The sequence below is a fragment of the Postia placenta genome, assembly GCF_002117355.1.
Source record: "Postia placenta MAD-698-R-SB12 unplaced genomic scaffold POSPLAscaffold_2, whole genome shotgun sequence".
In the NCBI taxonomy this organism is placed as follows: Eukaryota; Fungi; Basidiomycota; class Agaricomycetes; order Polyporales; family Adustoporiaceae; genus Rhodonia; species Rhodonia placenta.
In genome coordinates this window covers 3,286,341-3,303,342 of record NW_020169833.1, presented here as the reverse complement: position 1 = coordinate 3,303,342, position 17,002 = coordinate 3,286,341, and the positions used below count along the sequence as shown (strand labels likewise).

The 17,002-nt window shown below is 52.9% G+C and overlaps 6 protein-coding genes across 6 annotated transcripts; 2 read left to right on the top strand and 4 right to left on the bottom strand.

The window, feature by feature from the left end:
* Positions 1-85: 85 nt before the first annotated feature.
* On the bottom strand, positions 86-1,111 carry POSPLADRAFT_1131957 (hypothetical protein; the record flags this gene model as incomplete). The annotated part of the gene is made up of 4 exons (XM_024484153.1): positions 86-406; positions 462-520; positions 545-549; positions 576-1,111. 4 exons carry the CDS (start codon positions 1,109-1,111, stop codon positions 86-88), a joined length of 921 nt encoding a protein of 306 aa, XP_024343490.1.
* A 460-nt stretch (positions 1,112-1,571) lies between these two features.
* Positions 1,572-2,839, bottom strand: POSPLADRAFT_1178121 (hypothetical protein; the record flags this gene model as incomplete). Its single annotated transcript, XM_024488570.1, has 2 exons — positions 2,659-2,839; positions 1,572-2,586 (listed from the first exon to the last, which is right to left on the bottom strand). The coding sequence occupies exons 1-2, from the start codon at positions 2,769-2,771 to the stop codon at positions 1,572-1,574; spliced, it is 1,128 nt and encodes a 375-aa protein (XP_024343489.1). The 5' UTR covers positions 2,772-2,839.
* A 1,639-nt stretch (positions 2,840-4,478) lies between these two features.
* On the bottom strand, positions 4,479-6,254 carry POSPLADRAFT_1132676 (hypothetical protein; the record flags this gene model as incomplete). Its single annotated transcript, XM_024484239.1, has 4 exons — positions 4,479-4,885; positions 4,941-5,039; positions 5,089-6,058; positions 6,117-6,254. 4 exons carry the CDS (start codon positions 6,252-6,254, stop codon positions 4,479-4,481), a joined length of 1,614 nt encoding a protein of 537 aa, XP_024343488.1.
* Positions 6,255-6,705: 451 nt separating this feature from the next.
* On the bottom strand, positions 6,706-11,662 carry POSPLADRAFT_1131555 (hypothetical protein; the record flags this gene model as incomplete). Its single annotated transcript, XM_024484102.1, has 24 exons — positions 6,706-6,786; positions 6,840-6,945; positions 6,998-7,035; positions 7,084-7,093; positions 7,212-7,753; positions 7,828-8,043; positions 8,108-8,147; positions 8,208-8,476; positions 8,529-8,612; positions 8,664-8,708; positions 8,760-8,801; positions 8,856-8,894; positions 8,947-9,069; positions 9,125-9,139; positions 9,200-9,570; positions 9,626-9,707; positions 9,758-9,831; positions 9,889-9,904; positions 9,958-10,062; positions 10,113-10,642; positions 10,744-10,935; positions 10,995-11,347; positions 11,404-11,481; positions 11,532-11,662. Coding segments are annotated over 24 exons (3,582 nt in total), but the record flags the coding sequence as incomplete, so codon positions are not given.
* A 261-nt stretch (positions 11,663-11,923) lies between these two features.
* POSPLADRAFT_1038697 (hypothetical protein) lies at positions 11,924-14,108 on the top strand. The gene is made up of 6 exons (XM_024477430.1): positions 11,924-12,318; positions 12,372-12,605; positions 12,726-12,821; positions 12,880-13,106; positions 13,167-13,350; positions 13,409-14,108. Exons 1-6 carry the CDS (start codon positions 12,158-12,160, stop codon positions 13,983-13,985), a joined length of 1,479 nt encoding a protein of 492 aa, XP_024343486.1. The 5' UTR covers positions 11,924-12,157; the 3' UTR covers positions 13,986-14,108.
* A 639-nt stretch (positions 14,109-14,747) lies between these two features.
* On the top strand, positions 14,748-15,758 carry POSPLADRAFT_1132328 (hypothetical protein; the record flags this gene model as incomplete). The annotated part of the gene is made up of 4 exons (XM_024484199.1): positions 14,748-14,812; positions 14,867-15,072; positions 15,125-15,275; positions 15,338-15,758. The coding sequence occupies 4 exons, from the start codon at positions 14,748-14,750 to the stop codon at positions 15,756-15,758; spliced, it is 843 nt and encodes a 280-aa protein (XP_024343485.1).
* Between the last annotated feature and the right edge of the window lie 1,244 nt (positions 15,759-17,002).

The window sequence follows — 17,002 nt, the reverse complement described above, 5'->3', positions numbered from 1 at the left end:
GTCCAGCACAACTTTGTATCATTCAGTTTTGAGTGATAGATGCAATGTTATGTCAGTACACAGGTCACTTCTTTATATTCTGCATCTAATCTCTAGCTTCGGTGCCCTCGGACCACGATTCGAAATTGTCGACATCCTGCAACAGCTTCGCGGTCTTACGTCGTACGCCAGAAATGCAATCCTTTCCAAGTGGGAAACGCAGAGGTGGGTCAGGGTAGGACGCAAGTCGATGGAATACCCCGGCTGCCTTGCTGGCATCCCCAGGCATGACTGGGTTACTCTCGAGATATTGGCGGAACATGACTACTTGCGTATCGGGGTTGTTGTATGCAGGATGCGCAGGGATGAGCTGCATGCTGCTACTTGTTATCTTTGTTCGAAACCCTCCTGGTTCTATTATCGTCACCTAAGATCAGGTAGGGTGAATATAGTGATTACCGGTGACCTGAGAAGCGCGGTACCTTGATATTCCATGCTGGATCGACTTCCGCAGCAATCGCTTCGCTCAATCCTTCTAAAGCTGCATGTCAAGTCAGTTATAAACCATGCCTGTAGAAAGCATGTACTTGCCGAACTTCGCTGCAGCATAGTATCCAAGAGTAGGCTGCGCTTCGATCCCTGAGAGTGAGGACATCTGTAATAACCGTCCTCCAGCAGGTTTGTTCACATCGCGGAAGAACCTCACAGCCTCTCGGCTGACCGCTGCAGCGCCCCAGAAGTTTACTTCAAACATCCCGCGAGCCACCTCCTCTGGGGTCCCTTCAACTTCAGCCAGCACACCGTACCCAGCATTGTTGAATACAACGTCGATACGGCCAAACTTCTCCTCCGCCTCAGCGAAGGCCGACACAATCTCCGAGGGGTTGGTCACATCAAGTTTCAGAACGAGTAGCTGAGACAAAGGGTACGTCGAAGACAGGTCAGCGAGGGCTTCCGGTTTGCGCAGCGTGGCAACAGCAATGTCGCCGTTCTTTAGTACAAACTCGGTTAATTCGCGGCCAAAGCCGGATGAAGAGCCCGTGACTAGGTACAAGGACGTTAGCACGTCGATATGGGAGATGCGCAGCAAGCACAGACGAGACTTACTCAACCAAACTTTTGGGTCCGACATGATGGTAGATTTTGCTGACTGCTACGGATGTCTATGAGGAAGTGATCTAAGGCTCATATACATGCTGCAATTGCCGCACATACGCGTCTTTTCGGCCCCGGTGAGGCGTCTGACACATTCTTGATCACTTCGAGATTATCCGAAGACCAATCATCCCATTGTTGTATAAGAGTTGGTGACGCAGACCAGAAGATTGACCGGAGGCATGTATCGTACCACAATAGCATCTGTTTCGTGGTTAGGATCCGATGTATCAGAATGTATCAGGATGGGCCAACGTCGTCTTGCCATGTTGATGGGACAGACAAGTCTGAAGCGGGATCTTCTAACATGTCCGTACAATGTATGGTATAGTACGTCAATCGTCCAGGAATAAATTCTGCAAATGTCGTGAGCACGTATCTCATATGTTATATCACGTCGCCAACAGGACGGTCACACTTACAGGATATAGAGTACACTAGGTACCTGACGGTCGCTCTGCTAGCCACGCCCCGATTGTCCTTGAACCTTCAGGGTATTGTCGCCCTTCGGTTACAAGACTACTTCGCAACAAGACCCTTGGTTCATGATACGTAACACGTTTTTTTCCCATATCCCTGGCCATCTTGTCACGGAGTGTCCGACACATACCCACAAAGCGCTCAGCCCGCCCAACGCTGATGAATGTCCTCGGGAAACCTACAAACGACGCGTGCACGTATCGCGAAGCAGGGGATAGGTACGGATTTCTGTCTGTCGCAGAAAAGCCTAGGGGGTCTCCGTATGCCTGTCGTGCGGCCGCGAAGACCCCCGTCTGCAAGTCCGCGAGGAAGTCGTAGGAATGGACGAGCGATCCCGATCCAGGCGTATCGTGTGACGTTCCGAGATCGCACCACGGCGAGAGTAGGATCATCTCGTAGTCCGGGCATGCAGAAGGCATGTTGCGCATGACGCGCGAAAGCTCCGCGGTGTTCTGCGCGATGTAGCGTGCGAGCGCTAGCGCGAGATTGCCTCCAGCAGACTCGCCGAGGAGGATGATGTTTGCCGGGTCAACGCCGACGTCATCGACGAGGTAACGATATCCTGCGATGGCGTCAAGGAGCGCAGCAGGGAACGGATTGGAGTAGACAGGTGAAAGGTTGCAGAAACGGTATTCCACCGCGAACGCCCGACGCGCGGAGGGACATTGTGAGAGGACAGCATAGGGCAGGTGCACCAGGTTAGCGTAGCCTCGTGCGGGCTCGCCGGTCAATTCACCGCCATGGAAGAAGACTACGATTTTCTCATCAGGCCCGGCTGTTGCACCGGCCGCCGTGTCGTGTCCAGGTTTATCGATCCAGTACCCAGGGGTGCGCTCTGGTTGGACATTCAACTCCCGTGCCCATTTCTTGATCTCGCCCACCACGGTCTTCGGTACCGGTTCAAGCCAGACGCCCTTCGCGTCAGTGTTATCCTGGATGGCGCAATGTGGCGGCCACAAGAGCCGAGGAGGTCTGCTCGACAAACTCAGATTTAGATTGCCAGGAGAAGTGATCGACGCTGCCGTCGATCGCTCGACGTCGTACCTTTCATGGATCGGGCTATCCTCTGAGTACTGTCGCGACCCAGAATTTGTTATGTTTTTGCGAGCCATTGACGATATGAGCCGCAATCGCATCGATCGTGGCAGACCTCTCATACATCCACGCGAAGGTCGCGCTACGAAAGACTTCGCGACCTCCAAGGCGAAGCTGTGTGAGCAAAGGGACCACGAACATAGCTGCTGCATGCTGGCACTCCCAGCTGGCACGGATGCGGGGGAGCTATTGATAGCACGGCTATTCTGTACTATCGCTATATGATGCCCGGTCTCAGTTGGTATAAGCGGTTCGACCCGGCGGACTTTGAGCGGAGATACACTATCGGTTTAGTTCGGGTTCTGTGAGGGGCCTAAAAAAAGAGAAACAAACGATATAGATCCAAGAAGTGAACTTACAGGCTGCGAGACGAAGCGAATCACCACCTGATAAATCGACTCTTCTGAAAGTGCTGATTCTAGGAGGATAGACGACCAAGCACGCAAGCCAAGCACACTTGCGCGAGAGAAGGCGTGAGCAACACCGCCATGGACCTCATACATATAGGCACGATGAGCAAAAGCGCCATGTACGGGGCCGGCAGGAAGACACCGGGGGCAACGTCCAAAGGGGGCTGGAGAACACCACTCCACAGGTGCCGATGACTTTCTTCGCACCCCGCATTACCCCAGATGGACATCAGTGAGACAAGTATAGTAGTTAGTGTGCACCTGTACAATTTCCGCCGCGAAGTTCGCGGAATCATTCGGGTCGTGAGGACCAGCTACCCAGCATCTCGTGTAAAACAGATGGATTCCGACCTCGGCGATGTGTTCTCGACCTTTGTTAAAGGCGCCGTGAACATGAGTCGTCTTCCGACATCCGCAGATAAAATGAGGCCGCCTGTGTAAGTAACTTCCCACTAATACGTAGATGATACCTGTGGAATGGCTACACAGAGGTAGCGCTATTTTGTAGGTTCTCGTCGGAATGGCCTTGATGCGATCAGCGGATGTCAGTCGAGCGGATGTCAGTCGCGCTCACCTCGTTTATCGGACACCCACCGACCGCTTGCTTTGCGGTGTTGATGTCATGAACAGGACATTGACCGATATCCTCATCGATCCGAGATAGGCCGAATGTCAGGGTAACAGCGGGCGAGACGCACGGCGACGTGCATTCGGAATTCGAGTACGTCGACTGCGGCGTGAGCTCCTCGCGGACATCAGGAGACAAGCGATAAGCACAGCTTCGACATTGAGTCGTGTCATGCTGTACTTCTCATTGGCTAGTAAACGGATTCATGGTAACCCAGCGGGCCGTGAACGCTGTTATGGACTGCGAGTTGTGGAACGGACTTGACACTACATATACACCTGAGGTTCGGTTGTGATGAGTGTGGACAAGACATCATGATGTCAATAAAATGATCCAAGAAGGGCATACCTCGAGTCCTTACTGTTATCACACGCAGCGCAAGATTTCTAGTGGTACTTTGATGTATCGAAGAGGTTCGAACACCTATGTTGAGGCATGACCTCTCAATACGAGCACGGCCCTCATACATAGAAATCATCAAAATACAGCTCGAAGAATCAGAATCGAGAGGCCAGTGCTTGAAGATGCAGAGTGGAATATCGTAATGGTGAGACCTTGTGTCACGCTCAAAGGAAGCGAGACGGCGGGCTGCCATATTTGGGCTGTGTGGCGGACGAATGCAAGTCGAGGTTAGGCTGCGTTTCAGTCACGGTATGTATCCGCACGCTAGGCTAGTAGTACATACACTTGCAAGTACATACACTTGCAATGTAAATGTAGCCTCCAGAATCTCACTCCCAATCGCTTTCCTCTTCCTCTTCTTCTGCTTTCGTGTCCTGCCTTGGCTTAGCTGCCGCCACTTCCTCCTCGTTATCTTCCTCGTCGTCTTCCTCTTCATCAGCTTCTTCCTTGTCACCGCTCTCCACTCCACTAGTGCTCCCACCACGACTGACTTGCGACGACACAACGTCGTAGCTCTCTTCACTGCTTGGTCGTCGACTTGCACTCGTCGGCGTCGAGACGCGCGATCGCTCTGTCGGAGTAGCCAATTTCGCGACTGTCGGTGTGGGCGCTGGCTTAGCGGTCGCCGGTGTCACAGGAGCTGAGGGTGTGGTGGCGTCGGGTTTGGCGGCGGTTGGAGAGGTTGCCTCATCATCGTCGTCTTCCCAACTGAAGTCTTCTTCGTTCTCCGTGGTACCTAGAGTATCACATATGAGAAACATGAATATAGATACTTTGAGCTGAGAACGTACGCTGCAGTAGTGCCTTCCGCCTCTCCTCTTCGCGCTCGACCTGGTGGACGCGGAAGAAATAGCGAGTCCAAAATGTTGACTCGTTCACCTCTTCTGGGACTGCAAGCTGTTCAGAATGAATGCAATATATAGTATCTTCTGCGCTCACCCAATGCCTCAAGGAGAGCCGTGAGCTCTGGCCGCTCGTCCAACTCCTTCTCCCGTCTTGCCAGCCATGTCTCGCTCTCAATACCCTCCGCACCCAGCTCTGCCACCCACTCCCCAAACGCTTCGCCCTCAGCAGCAGGGTCCGCCCGCAGAACCTTGGGGTCATGCCTCAGCTGCGCAAGCATGGCCTCAGCGCGCGTCGTCGCTGCTCGCACACTGTCCATAGACTGGCGACCAGAGCCCGTCCCCGAGCCCGTGCTCTGCGACCGCTCACGTTCCTTGCCCTTCGCGCGTGTGCTCGCGGGCTCCTCCGCGTACGTTGGGATCATCCACACGTCCGTGCCGTCCCACACAACGGCCGTACTAGCATTGCTTCCGCCCTCCTCGGGTGGCACGACGCGCACCGCTTCCTTGAGGAATTCGCCCGCCTCGCGGAGCAGCTCTTCCCCACCGCCCTGCACGCGCTGGAGGAGGTCGCCTCCGCTGCCCTGCATGCGTTGGAGGAGGCCCTCGCCGCGTTGGAGGAGCTCGCCGCTGCTTCCTTGCACGCGCTGCAGTTCCGATGTCAGCGTGCTGCGGAGCGCAGCGAGGTCGGGTGCCGTGAGCGACAGCCCGCGTGCATGTCTGATAGAATCTGGTATATTCTCCTGGACGGCGGAGACGATGTGCGGTGGTAGGGAGGCTTGGAGGCGGGAGAAGAGGGTCGAGGACTGCTGTTCTTGGTCGGTAGCGTCGGGTGGAAAGATGGTAGACGTGCTCGACGAGGCCTCTCCTGAAGGTGTCGAATCAGCGTCACTGTCCTTCTCTTTCTCAAGGTCGGTCTCGGCAGATGAGTCTGTCTCTGTCGAGCCAGATGGGGCAATGGTGCTTGTGGAAGCCTCGGACGGCTCAGTGAGCTTGCTGAGCTCTTTCTGCGCCTGAGAGACGACCTCTCCGAGATCTTTGCGAGCAGCCTCTAGCACAGTTTGACTCTGGCATGACCGCCATGTCCTGAGCCTGTACGGTCCATGTAATTGACACAGAACGCACCTGTTTCCGGAAGCCACCCCAGAAACGCGAGAGCTGGCCGACGACCTGCGAGACCTCTTCATTCAGGCTTGGTTCAGGCTGCTGCCCTGCAGGCGGCGTTGGGGGGCTTGTGATCTCGTAACCATCCAGGAAATTCATGCCGACACGATCGTTGCAGCACTCATGCAGCGAAGTAGTGTATTGGAGACCCGTTAGGTTCGGGTAAACGCCCAAATGATCGCACACTATATCCGGTTATAAGCAGTAATGATAGAATATAGACTGTTTGTGGCTAAATACATAGCATGTTCCCGATACTATACACTCTCTAAATAACAGGAGAAAGGGCATAACATAGCAGGAAGATCAAAGGAGACTGCCATGATTGCTGCACTCAAGCAAACATATAGCTATTTAGCTTGGGCGATTCCGAACATAACTTGTTCTGCGAGTTTGAGCTGTCTTACTATACCGTGACTGTGCTCTACGATTCCCAACGCCGTTCGTCTAGAGTGCGTCGCTTTCGCCGGGCTCACTCTGTCCTATAGCTTGGCGTCGGCTGCTAAATAATGCTACTAACTCTGTAGAAACGGGTTGGTTATGGACTTGATCATGAGAGAATGCGCATACCCTGCAGCCGAGCTTCTTTCTTCTGACGCTGAGTCTCCTTGTTCTTGATACTAGAGAAGGCCTGTGGACGCTCAACATTTTGAAACAGCCAGCGGTTGAAAATCTTTATCTCACCTGTTCTACAAGCCTCTTCTTCTTGTCTTGGATGTCTATGACCTTAGATTCTACAGTGTCCTCAGCGATCAGCTGGTATACGTGCACGGGCTTCGTTTGACCAATACTTTGAGATGAACATAAGCGAGCGGCTCGTTTGACAGCCATCCTTGACTTACCGGTTGCATCTGTCGATCGCCTGCAGCTCGATACCTTCCTACACAGACAATCAGCCATGAACGTTTGCATAGTACTTCGCACATACCTGCCACCACCTATCAAGTTTGGAAATACATGAGTATTGTCATTGGCTGAATAAGCCACATACTTACGGATCCATCCTGGCGCAGATTGTTTCAGTAATTGCACCGCAATTAGGATAAACATACTTACAAGTAGACATTATTTGCAACGGTCAAGTTGAGCCCCAGAGCTCCGGCTTTCAGCGAGATGAGCATGACCTTCGGATTCACCTCGTTGCCGAAAGCAGACCCATCCAGGTAGTTGGATTCCGATGGCGGAGCAGTACTAATTCGAACCCTCTTGCCCTTGCCTTTAGCCTTAGCCTTTGCTTTCTTGGATTTGCCCTTGGGTCTTGGAGCATCGTCAGCATCTTCATCGTCAATGAAGTCGCTATCTTCCCCATCATCAGCCGGTGCAAAGTCTGCGTCGCCGTCATCATCGACAGCTGCCGCATCGCCGTCAAAGATTCGAACATTGCTCGCCCGAGCACGTCGACGGGCAGAGCGCCCGGACGATGATGGCTCCTGACTCTGTGGAAACCAGACAGTCGGAGATGATTCATCAAGGGGGACGGAGAAGCGAGCAATTGTTTCCTGACGCCGACGAGCTGACATCTTCCCGTCAAAACGTACGTATGGGATGCTGTGCCCGTTTGTCAAGACAAGAGAGGAGAAACCATACAAAAACGTACCCTTCCTTTTCCAGAGTCTCGGCAATCTGTTCCGTAGTCAAACACCCTGATCAGTAGGTCAGAACAAGCACATACCTTGTCCAAGAAAGATGTGAACTGAGAGAACACAAGCGATTTCTCTGTGTCGGGTGTCAGTTTCAGGAGGTGGACTAACTGGTCGATCTTCGCGGAAGATCCCGAACGGAGACCATTTTCTTCCTCAGGCTCATCATCATCTCTGACAGGGGCTTGGGTGAACATCGTAGGTGGAGGGGGCTCTACGAAATCACCCATTCCCAGAGGTCGCCGATCCTAAAGTATATTACATGGTGTGTGAGCATTCCCTCCGATTGATTGCGCTTGTGGATGAACATACCATTGGACACTTAGAATCGCGGGATAAGACCTCCGAAATGCTGGTAGTATCGCTTGAGATCAGCACGTTGAATAGTAACAACACCGTGAGGATAACACACCAGGCGAGGCAGAACATATGCGAACAACTCGTGATGCGAGGCTCATTTAGTATACCAAAACAAATTGGGCATTCTTCGTTGTCTTCTATGGCCTGGGCGAGGATGCTTTGCAGTCGAATTTTGTTCTCAGGTGTCAATTGGACAGGCGAAAGGGAGTCCTCTTCCTTCTCTGCGGCCTGGAGTTGTTGAATATAGTTTGCCGGGACAAGTCCTGGGTGGAGCGCAAGCTGACGCAGACGGGTCACCATACTGAGCACGTTGGAATGTACCTAAGGATGACAAATGAGGATGGATGATACTAATTAGTACAATAATACTCACCGCAGCAGAGTGAAGGCCGCCATGTTGTCCAATTAAGTTGTCCAACCGCTGCTTCGACAACGCCTCAATGGCATCGTACATTTCCTTCGGGGAGGGGGGTTAGAATCGAGTCGAAATAATCACATACTGACTTACTCTCGCTTCCTTGGTGAGCGTGACAGGAATGAGTGTAGTGTCCACCTGGAAGCTACTGTGAGTTGTTGCAGATCTTTCACACACCAGATAACATACCGGTGGCAGGGGCACGAGATGATTCCCTTCGCTATCTTGCATCTAGACATGAAGTCAGCATTAATCATGCGTGTCATCTGTGTGAGGAGGACTGACTTCTTTCGTACGTCGGATGCAAATGTGGCTCATCAATCCCTGCATGATAGTAAAATATACGGCATCCGAAGCAGCCACGCAGCCTACGTACCCGAAACAACTCTGCGCCAGCTGGATCACCATCCTTGAGCGGCCGCAAGACCATGCGTTTGTAGAAGTCTTCGTCATCCAATGGCCGACAAATCTGCAGGAATGTCAATATCGAGCCAAGGTCCTGCAATCAATGACGTGAGTGCGGGATGCGCGGGTCCTGAATTTTGACTGCGAACCCTAGGGGAGTTGATCTGATAAGATGTGGATTAGACAATAGCTGATAAGTTGGGTATAGGTAGCGATTCGCGCACAATCGGAGTTCCAGTCAGGATCCAGCGTCGCTGCGCGTTCAGTGCGCAAACGGCTTTTGCCATCTTTGTTCGCGGATTGCGAATGTTATGACCTTCGTCAAGGATGATTCGCTTCCATGGAACGGCGAAGAGAGCGTTCGCAGACTTCCTCTTTCTCTTGACCGGTTCCTCACCAATGACCTTTGTCACGGAAGCATCACCGTGCTCACCAGCGACGGTCTGGTATGTTGTGATAACAATATCATAATTCTTCAACTCCTCTGGCGTCATAGAACGACTAGCACCATAGTAGACACAGTACGTGAGCGCCCCCTCCTGTATGTGATCTTGAATTTGCTTTTCCCAGTTGGACAGAATCGAAAGAGGGGCGACTACACAGCCACGGTTCAGTTAGCATGCCCCGTAGGGTCCGATGCATAAGCTTACCTATCAGCGTGGACTTGGAGAACTCAGTCGGTATGTCTGCCTTCGTGGCGATGACGAGCGCCAACATTGTCAATGTTTTACCCTGACAATGAAGTTAAAAGACACTGTAACCTCGAAGAGAAATATACTGACTAGTCCCATACTATCCGCGCATAGAGCTCCACGGCCGAGTGGAGGAGGTTGAGTTTGAGGTGTTTTGGTTGCAACTAAGAGTATTCACGTAAGCCATACTACTGACAAGTATCATTGAATGGCATATTCACTGTTGTAATAAAAGGTCTATGCAATGCTCATCAGCAGTCAACACTGAATAGTCGGAATATTCGCCGTACCTTCCCACCAGCGCTCCTCAGCTGCCAGAACTGAACCGGTTTGTCTTCCTCTTTCTTTGGAAGCGCAGGGTATTCATGTTGTATACACCACTGCAGCGCTTGACTCTATAGACCATGATTGAGCGATTGTCGTGCACCATGAAGTCCCAACCTACCTGATGCTTCAGCAGATCCACTTTCAGATCCCCATTAGCGATCCCGGGAGGGCTAGGGTGCAGGGGCAAACCAAGCACGTCCTCTACCACACACAGGGTATCGAGCAGCGAGCTACGGCGGCCTTCGTCATCGACCTTCTCAAGGCTGTTCAGCACTTGCCGCAGCTCTGCGGCCTTGGCGAGGGCCTCCTGCTGTTTTCGTGCTGCCTCTTGCTGTTTTCGCGCTGCTTCCTGCTGGGCAGCGGTCATCCCAGTGGCGCGCTGCGAGCTCGACGGGTATGCTGAGCCCTGTGAGGAGGGGTAACCTTTGGACGCTAATGGGTAGCTCTGGGAGGCGGGAGGTCGCGAGGGAGTGACATGCGGAGGTGGACGTGGAGCAGGTAATCCAGGTACAGGTGTATTGACCCCATTACGGGGCGGGAATCCACGCTGTCCAGGTGTTGCCCACATAAGACGAGGTTCTAGTAGAGCGCGCTTGTCGGAGGCACCATACATCTTCAACGACCTGAGGGCACGGTGAGTACACGATTCTCGCCAATGCGTGACACACTTACATGGACAGCGAATAAGCGAAGCCCCTGACTGATATGTATGTCAGTAGAGTGTGCGCGCCAATTGGTGTGATACTCACGGTTCCCCTCATGCATAACACCTTCGACCGTAACGAGACCTTGGTCCATCAGAGGGGCAAGTTTTCCGGCAACATTTCTTGGAAGATGGCCGACCTGTGTGCCACCAATGTTCATAACTTGAATTGCATTTCTGTCGTGCTGGTTCTGCGGCTCCCGGACGAGCCTGACTTCCTCTCCTGGACCAACAAGACCTGGGCAATAAACATTTGGACATTGCTTCGACATGCTCACTGGGTATGTGCGCACTCACCTTTGTAATACTGTATACCGACAATGCTGGTCTTCAGCACGACATATAGCTCGTCTTTGATCTCCTCCACTTCGTTTACTTCGTCTTCTTCTTCTTCAAACCTACGATAGCCTTCTGGCCGAATTACATGGCGTAGGGGCTGGGATGGACCAGGCCGAGAGGAACTCGGCTGCGAGGAGTTAGAAGCCATGATTGCTGCAGCCTTTCTCTTCTTCTGACTAGGACCCGGTGTTGATGGAGGTGACGTTGCAATGTCGCTCCCAGGTCGGTGAGTCTTGGCTGTTTCTGGAATGTCCGCAGGGGCAATGCGACGAAGGCCAACGGCCATTCTAATCTTTGCCTGGTCATCTGATCTTTACATGCATCAAACGCGTGTTGGTAGCACTCCTGTGAATTACTATCATCCTACCTGAGATCTTTGAAGCCAGGGACGCGTTCGAGTTTTGTCGACGCGAGCCTACCGAGTATCTCGGGTGTCACACATCCCCTGCTCAAGTCAATATCACGGCCAAAGACGTCAGATAAAACCAAACATACCAATGGCGCCATTCAACTGTCTCTCCATATTGTCCGAAGCTCACTTCTCCGTACCTCAAGACTCCTAGTTGAACTGGCGAGCCCTTGCAGGGCGGTGGTCCGTGACACACTGCACGACTGCTTTTGCTATACTAAATATACGGGAAGGATGAGTGATTAATGAATTGCCTTCTACTGTAACCATGAACAGCATTTACCTCAAAGATATGCGACGTCGCCATGGTGTGGCGGTCGTCGTTGTCCAAGGTGAAAGGCGGTCAATGCCACTTACCAAGAATGGCATTACCGACGCGTCGCGTCACGCGCAGGACGCATGTGACAATTCGTATTGGCGGGTCACACATCTAATGCTCGACGACCAAGAATGGGCGGCATCCTCTCTATTTGCATCTCGCTCTGTGATTTCACGCACTCATTGCGTAGGCGGATCGTCCATCTGCACGTCGACCACGTCAGCCTGGACAGTATCAATATCGGCGAAATAGACGCGTGATGGGAGCACTGCCATACCTGCGCTTATTATTGTGAAGTTGCTTCGGCAGTCTGCTCTTCGCAACCGGCGTTGTACCCAACCTCTGCTGAACCTGCGCTTGCTACTTTGCTACGCCGGCTTATAGCATTCCAACATGGCTCTGAGCAGACCTAGGAGGCTTTTCATGGGCCAACCCTATGGTTTCATCCAGCATGTGGTACAGATTATGTGGGTTGGACTGATCTCATTCAACGAAATGGGAGCTTTTCGAAACCGTGTTTCGAAGTGTGCATGGCCGGACGCTAGCCTGGAACTGTCAGTAGAATGCTCTAATCGGATTTTACACACGGGCCTCATGTTTGGTTTAGCTCGTCCCCGGACGGTCTCCAAATGCCTACCCACGTCCTGGTACTTGCAGACCCACAAATTCTAGATTCACAATCCTACCCAGGGAGACTCCCGTTGCTCTTATGGTTGACCCGGGTGTTGGTCGACGGCTACCTCCGCAAGAGCTGGAATGCAGCAATGAGACTAAAGCCGGACATGGTGATATTTCTCGGCGACATGATGGATGGCGGGCGGTACGCCCTGTCCGATGAGCAGTGAGTCTCACGCCTAGAACGACCGTTCCTCCATGCCCCCTCAGATGTTTACATAGCAAGACGCTATGTCCATAGTTACCGTATGAAAGCAAGCTGATTATTCGTCTACCTTGTTCGAAGGTACGAGGAGTACTATCAGCGCTTCCGGCGAATCTTCAGAACGGATCCCGCGCATTCGCTGCCCACATACTATATACCAGGGAATCATGACGTTGGGTATGTGAAAATGTTACGCCTGTCTTGGTACACACAAATGACGTGATATGCACGCCAGTCTAGGGCAATCATCAAGATCCTCAGACCGTGCTGTGGCACGATACACGTCCCACTTCGGACCGCTGAACCAGGTTGTCGAAGTAGGACAGCATACTTTCATACTCGTTGATGCCCCTGGGCTAGTCGAGGAAGAAGTCCAGCGTGCTCGCAGTGGTCACCTGTATGACGGATGGGCTGAACGAAACCCCAGTGGGACTATTGCCTTCGTTCACGACCTGGCTTCAAGTGCGTACAATACTATTCCTGCATCGCGCAACATGACCGTTTACTTGCATGTTACAAAAGGACGAACAGGTCAAAACGTTCTCTTCACTCACATACCTCTAGCACGTCCGGAAGGCGCAGCTTGCGGGCCATTCCGTGAACATGATACTATACGTGAGGGCTGGGGTAGCGGCTACCAGAACACGCTCTCTGCGCAGACTTCACAATTCCTCCTGCAAAATACACAACCCTTGCTCGCCATGAGGTGTGTGCAACTCGTATACAACTGTCAATTCTACTCACCATCTGTCTAATTGGTGTAGTGGAGATGATCACGATTACTGCGAGTTCTGGCACACGTACGGCACACCAGACGACTTCACCGGCAGCCCTACAAAGTCTGTTATGGAAGTGACCGTCAAGTCCTTCTCAATGGTCATGGGTGTCCGTAATCCCGGCTTTCAGCTCCTCTCGCTCTCGCCTATTCGAAGCACAGGGGAGACACTAGCCACATCGCCTTGCCTGCTACCTGATCAGCTCGGGACCTACTTGTCTATATACCTCCCGGCGCTACTCCTGAGCGTGCTCGTCCTCATGGTCTCGAACGTCCACCGTGTGCGCACAAACAACCGCTGGACAGAACATGTGCCTATTCCTGAGTGCATGCAGTGGATGCGCTTCGAGCGTACTATAGTGATCCGCGGGCGGGCACTGCGAGTCGTGTTCCCTTTCCAAAGTGCTAAGATTCCGCGAGCGGACGACAGTCTGACCGACATCAAAAGCGATTGGAAAGACGGGCATCCTTATCCTGGTGTGTGGCGGGGCTTCCTCGGAGACGTGGTGGGAGTAGCCTGGTGGCCAGTGTTGACGTTCGCGGGCATCGTCTGGTGGGCGACTTAGCTTTAATATTGTTGTGTTGTTGCGCTTTCATGTCTGTACAACTTCAGGGGCTGTACATCTTACTTTAAACTTATGTGCTCATTTGCAGCTCAGTGACTAGACACTCGAACACGATGTAGGCCGATGTCCTGCCGCTGTGCCCTGCTGTGCTGTATGCACCCTCCGGCCTGATCTGCAGGCGTGAGGGGTGCACGCAAGTGACGGCGAAGATGCGGCGTGAGCTGGAGAGGTTGGGGGAACCTTGACGTTAGCCGGGGTCGGACGCGGGGTAGACAAGCCGCCGGGTGAGCGAGAAACTGCTACGCGGTTTGCTCACGCGCAGGTCGCCATGTGCACACTGCTTTCCGATAGAAAAACCAACACGGGAGGAGATGTATTATGGGAGACAGCATACATGTAGAAATCACACGGCGGTTAACAACGGGACAGTATTTACGGAGACAGCACAGAAGACTACGAGCAAAGCTGCCTAGGGTGAGTGATAAAGAGGCGGCGACGCGATTTTGAGGACGCGATCCGCTAGGGGAAGTGTGAGCGTGCGTACGCGGGGGCCGGACGAACCCTAGCGCAGCCGGGAGAGTCCGGCCCCTGTGCTACGAATTGGCACGCAGTCCAATCATCAGCACCCCGACTATTTCGGAGTGGACCATATCAAGGAAATATCAGGCGCTGTGAATTTCCAGGTTTTGCGGTGACTATGGAGCATTCCTCAAGTCGATCAGTACGTCAGCACCTTTCGACTGTGCTCATTCCACGCTCACCATGTCCCCAAACACTCCAGTCGTTGTTGTCACCGGTTGCTCGAAAGGGGGCATAGGCTTTGCATTGTAGGTTATGCAACGGTGTACATCAATGATTGAAGTGACGCCTATGATTGGCAGATGCCAGGAATTCGCAGCCAATGGGTGCAAGGTCTACGCAACGGCCCGCCGCGTCGAGGCCATGGAGGGCTTCACGCACGAGGCCATTGAAAAGCTCAGGCTTGACGTTACCGACGACGGGAACATCGAAGAGGCTATCAAGTCAATCATTGATCGCGAAGGGCGCATAGATGTGCTCGTGAACAACGCAGGCGCCCCTTGTTTTGGTAAGATCATTACTCAGACTCGTGAACTCACCGTTGGACTGACAATATGCAGGCCCGCTTGCCGAGATGCCCATCGAGCGCATCAAGAGCACTTTCGATGTGAATACCTTTGCGATCCTACGTCTAGTCAACGCCGTCTTCCCCCACATGGCATCGCGGAAACGGGGGACCATCGTCAACATCGGCTCTATTGTTGGTGAAATGTGCGTTTCCCCTCCATTTCTGCGTTGCGCCCAGAAGTTGAACCAACTACCCTCGTGCCTAGCCCGACAGCCTGGGGTGGCACCTACTCCGCGAGCAAGGCCGCCGTGCGCTCCATCTCCGAGTCGCTCTACATGGAGTGCGCGCCATTCGGCATCAACGTCGTGCACGTCTCGCCGGGTGGCATCCGCTCGAACATCTCGACGAACAGCCGCGCCGAGTTCCGCTTGTCGTCGGACACTCTATACACGCCCTTCCTCGACTCTATGTTGCGGCGCATGGGCATGAGCCAGCAAAACGCGCTGTCTGCGGAGGAGTTCTCACGGCGTGTCGTGCGCCAGGTCCTCAGCAAGCGCCCGCCACGGTATATGACACTGGGCAAGGCGTCGAGGATTTTCGTGATTTGCTCCTGGCTCCCGCGCGCACTCGTTCTGTGGCTGATGTGGAATACGTTGGTTGGTAAGCGTACCATAAAGACATCATAGAGCAAGGGACAAAGTGTACCTGGACGCTCTTGGCATGTATACTACGATAAATCATCGGCGGGATACCGGGAACAATCTGATTTCTGATGTGCTTCTGGTCCTTGTCTATGGATCCTCGTATTCTTACCGTGCGAGGCGTGCGAGGGCCATATATCGTGTGGCGGGGGTTTCTTTCGGAGGCTCCCAAGTACTCATTTCATTAATTTGGAGCCCGTCGATGCAAGGTCTGCAATTCACAAACTGTAAGAAACGTGGTGTTATTTTGCGTCTTCGAGACTCAGACTTACCCGAACTGGACAGAGGACTTCCATGGAATACAGGGGAGGAGGGCAGGGATGGTCACGGTCGCCGCGTTGGCTTGCGCTTGGTCCGTGCTTGCGGTTCCTGCTCGGGTACGCGTCTTAGAAAGTTGTAGCATTGCTTCCGGAACACTGTCGCTATTCGCCTCCACAGTCGACCACCGTAGACGCTCAGCGCCTGCAGCCATGGACTACAATCATCATACAGACGTTGAGCTTTCTCTAATCCGGACTGTTGTCTGTACATGGACTTCCTCATCGACATTCAAGGTCTCATCTTGCGCTTCATTCTCATGAGTCTTGCCCGTACCTATCTGATTACTATCGGCTAAGCCTGCATCGCGAGAAATATTCATGAGACTCATGCACAGGCGAAATTGATGCGGAGGTTTCACTCAGGGATGTAGCAGGACTCGACACGTTGAGTCCCAGTATTTAGTTATGTCGCGAAACGATGTCACTTTGGAAGGTAGATTACTCGTTTTGGGCATGTTTAAGATCACACAGACGACCGATCACTCTTCACAACGGCTCTTGAGATATAATATTGCGTCCTACTTTGCGTCATAGCTGTCAAACGGTACACTGTGCGTATAAATACGACCGCGATGCCAAACAAATCGTCTTTCTCTCTTTCCCTAGACCTTCATCCCCGTGTCTTTCAAAGGACGAGCGTCGCCGTCACGTGGCTCACGCATATATCGGCCCGTCAGATTGTATGTAGTGAAAGCCTCTCTCGCTCTCGTCCTTCGTTGTCTGATGACCTCGCGAACGCTCTCGTCGTTCCCATGGTGTAAGGACAGGCCGATGACAACTCGCACGTACAAGGCGTCGATTATTATGGTTGGCCATAGTCGTGGGTTGCTTCGATCGGGCGCGTGCACTGCCTGATGCCCGTCTGTCAATCCTCTCTTATGTAACGCCATCGTCGCCGGCGACGTAGGT

Bases quoted from the DNA above. Each gene is read 5' to 3' on its own strand.
- POSPLADRAFT_1038697 (XM_024477430.1), top strand. From the start codon at position 12,158: ATGGCTCTGAGCAGACCTAGGAGGCTTTTCATGGGCCAACCCTATGGT. The intron at 12,319-12,371 runs GTCAGTAGAATG...TGTTTGGTTTAG, and splicing joins CCGGACGCTAGCCTGGAACT to CTCGTCCCCGGACGGTCTCC. The intron at 12,822-12,879 runs GTATGTGAAAAT...TATGCACGCCAG, and splicing joins CCAGGGAATCATGACGTTGG to TCTAGGGCAATCATCAAGAT.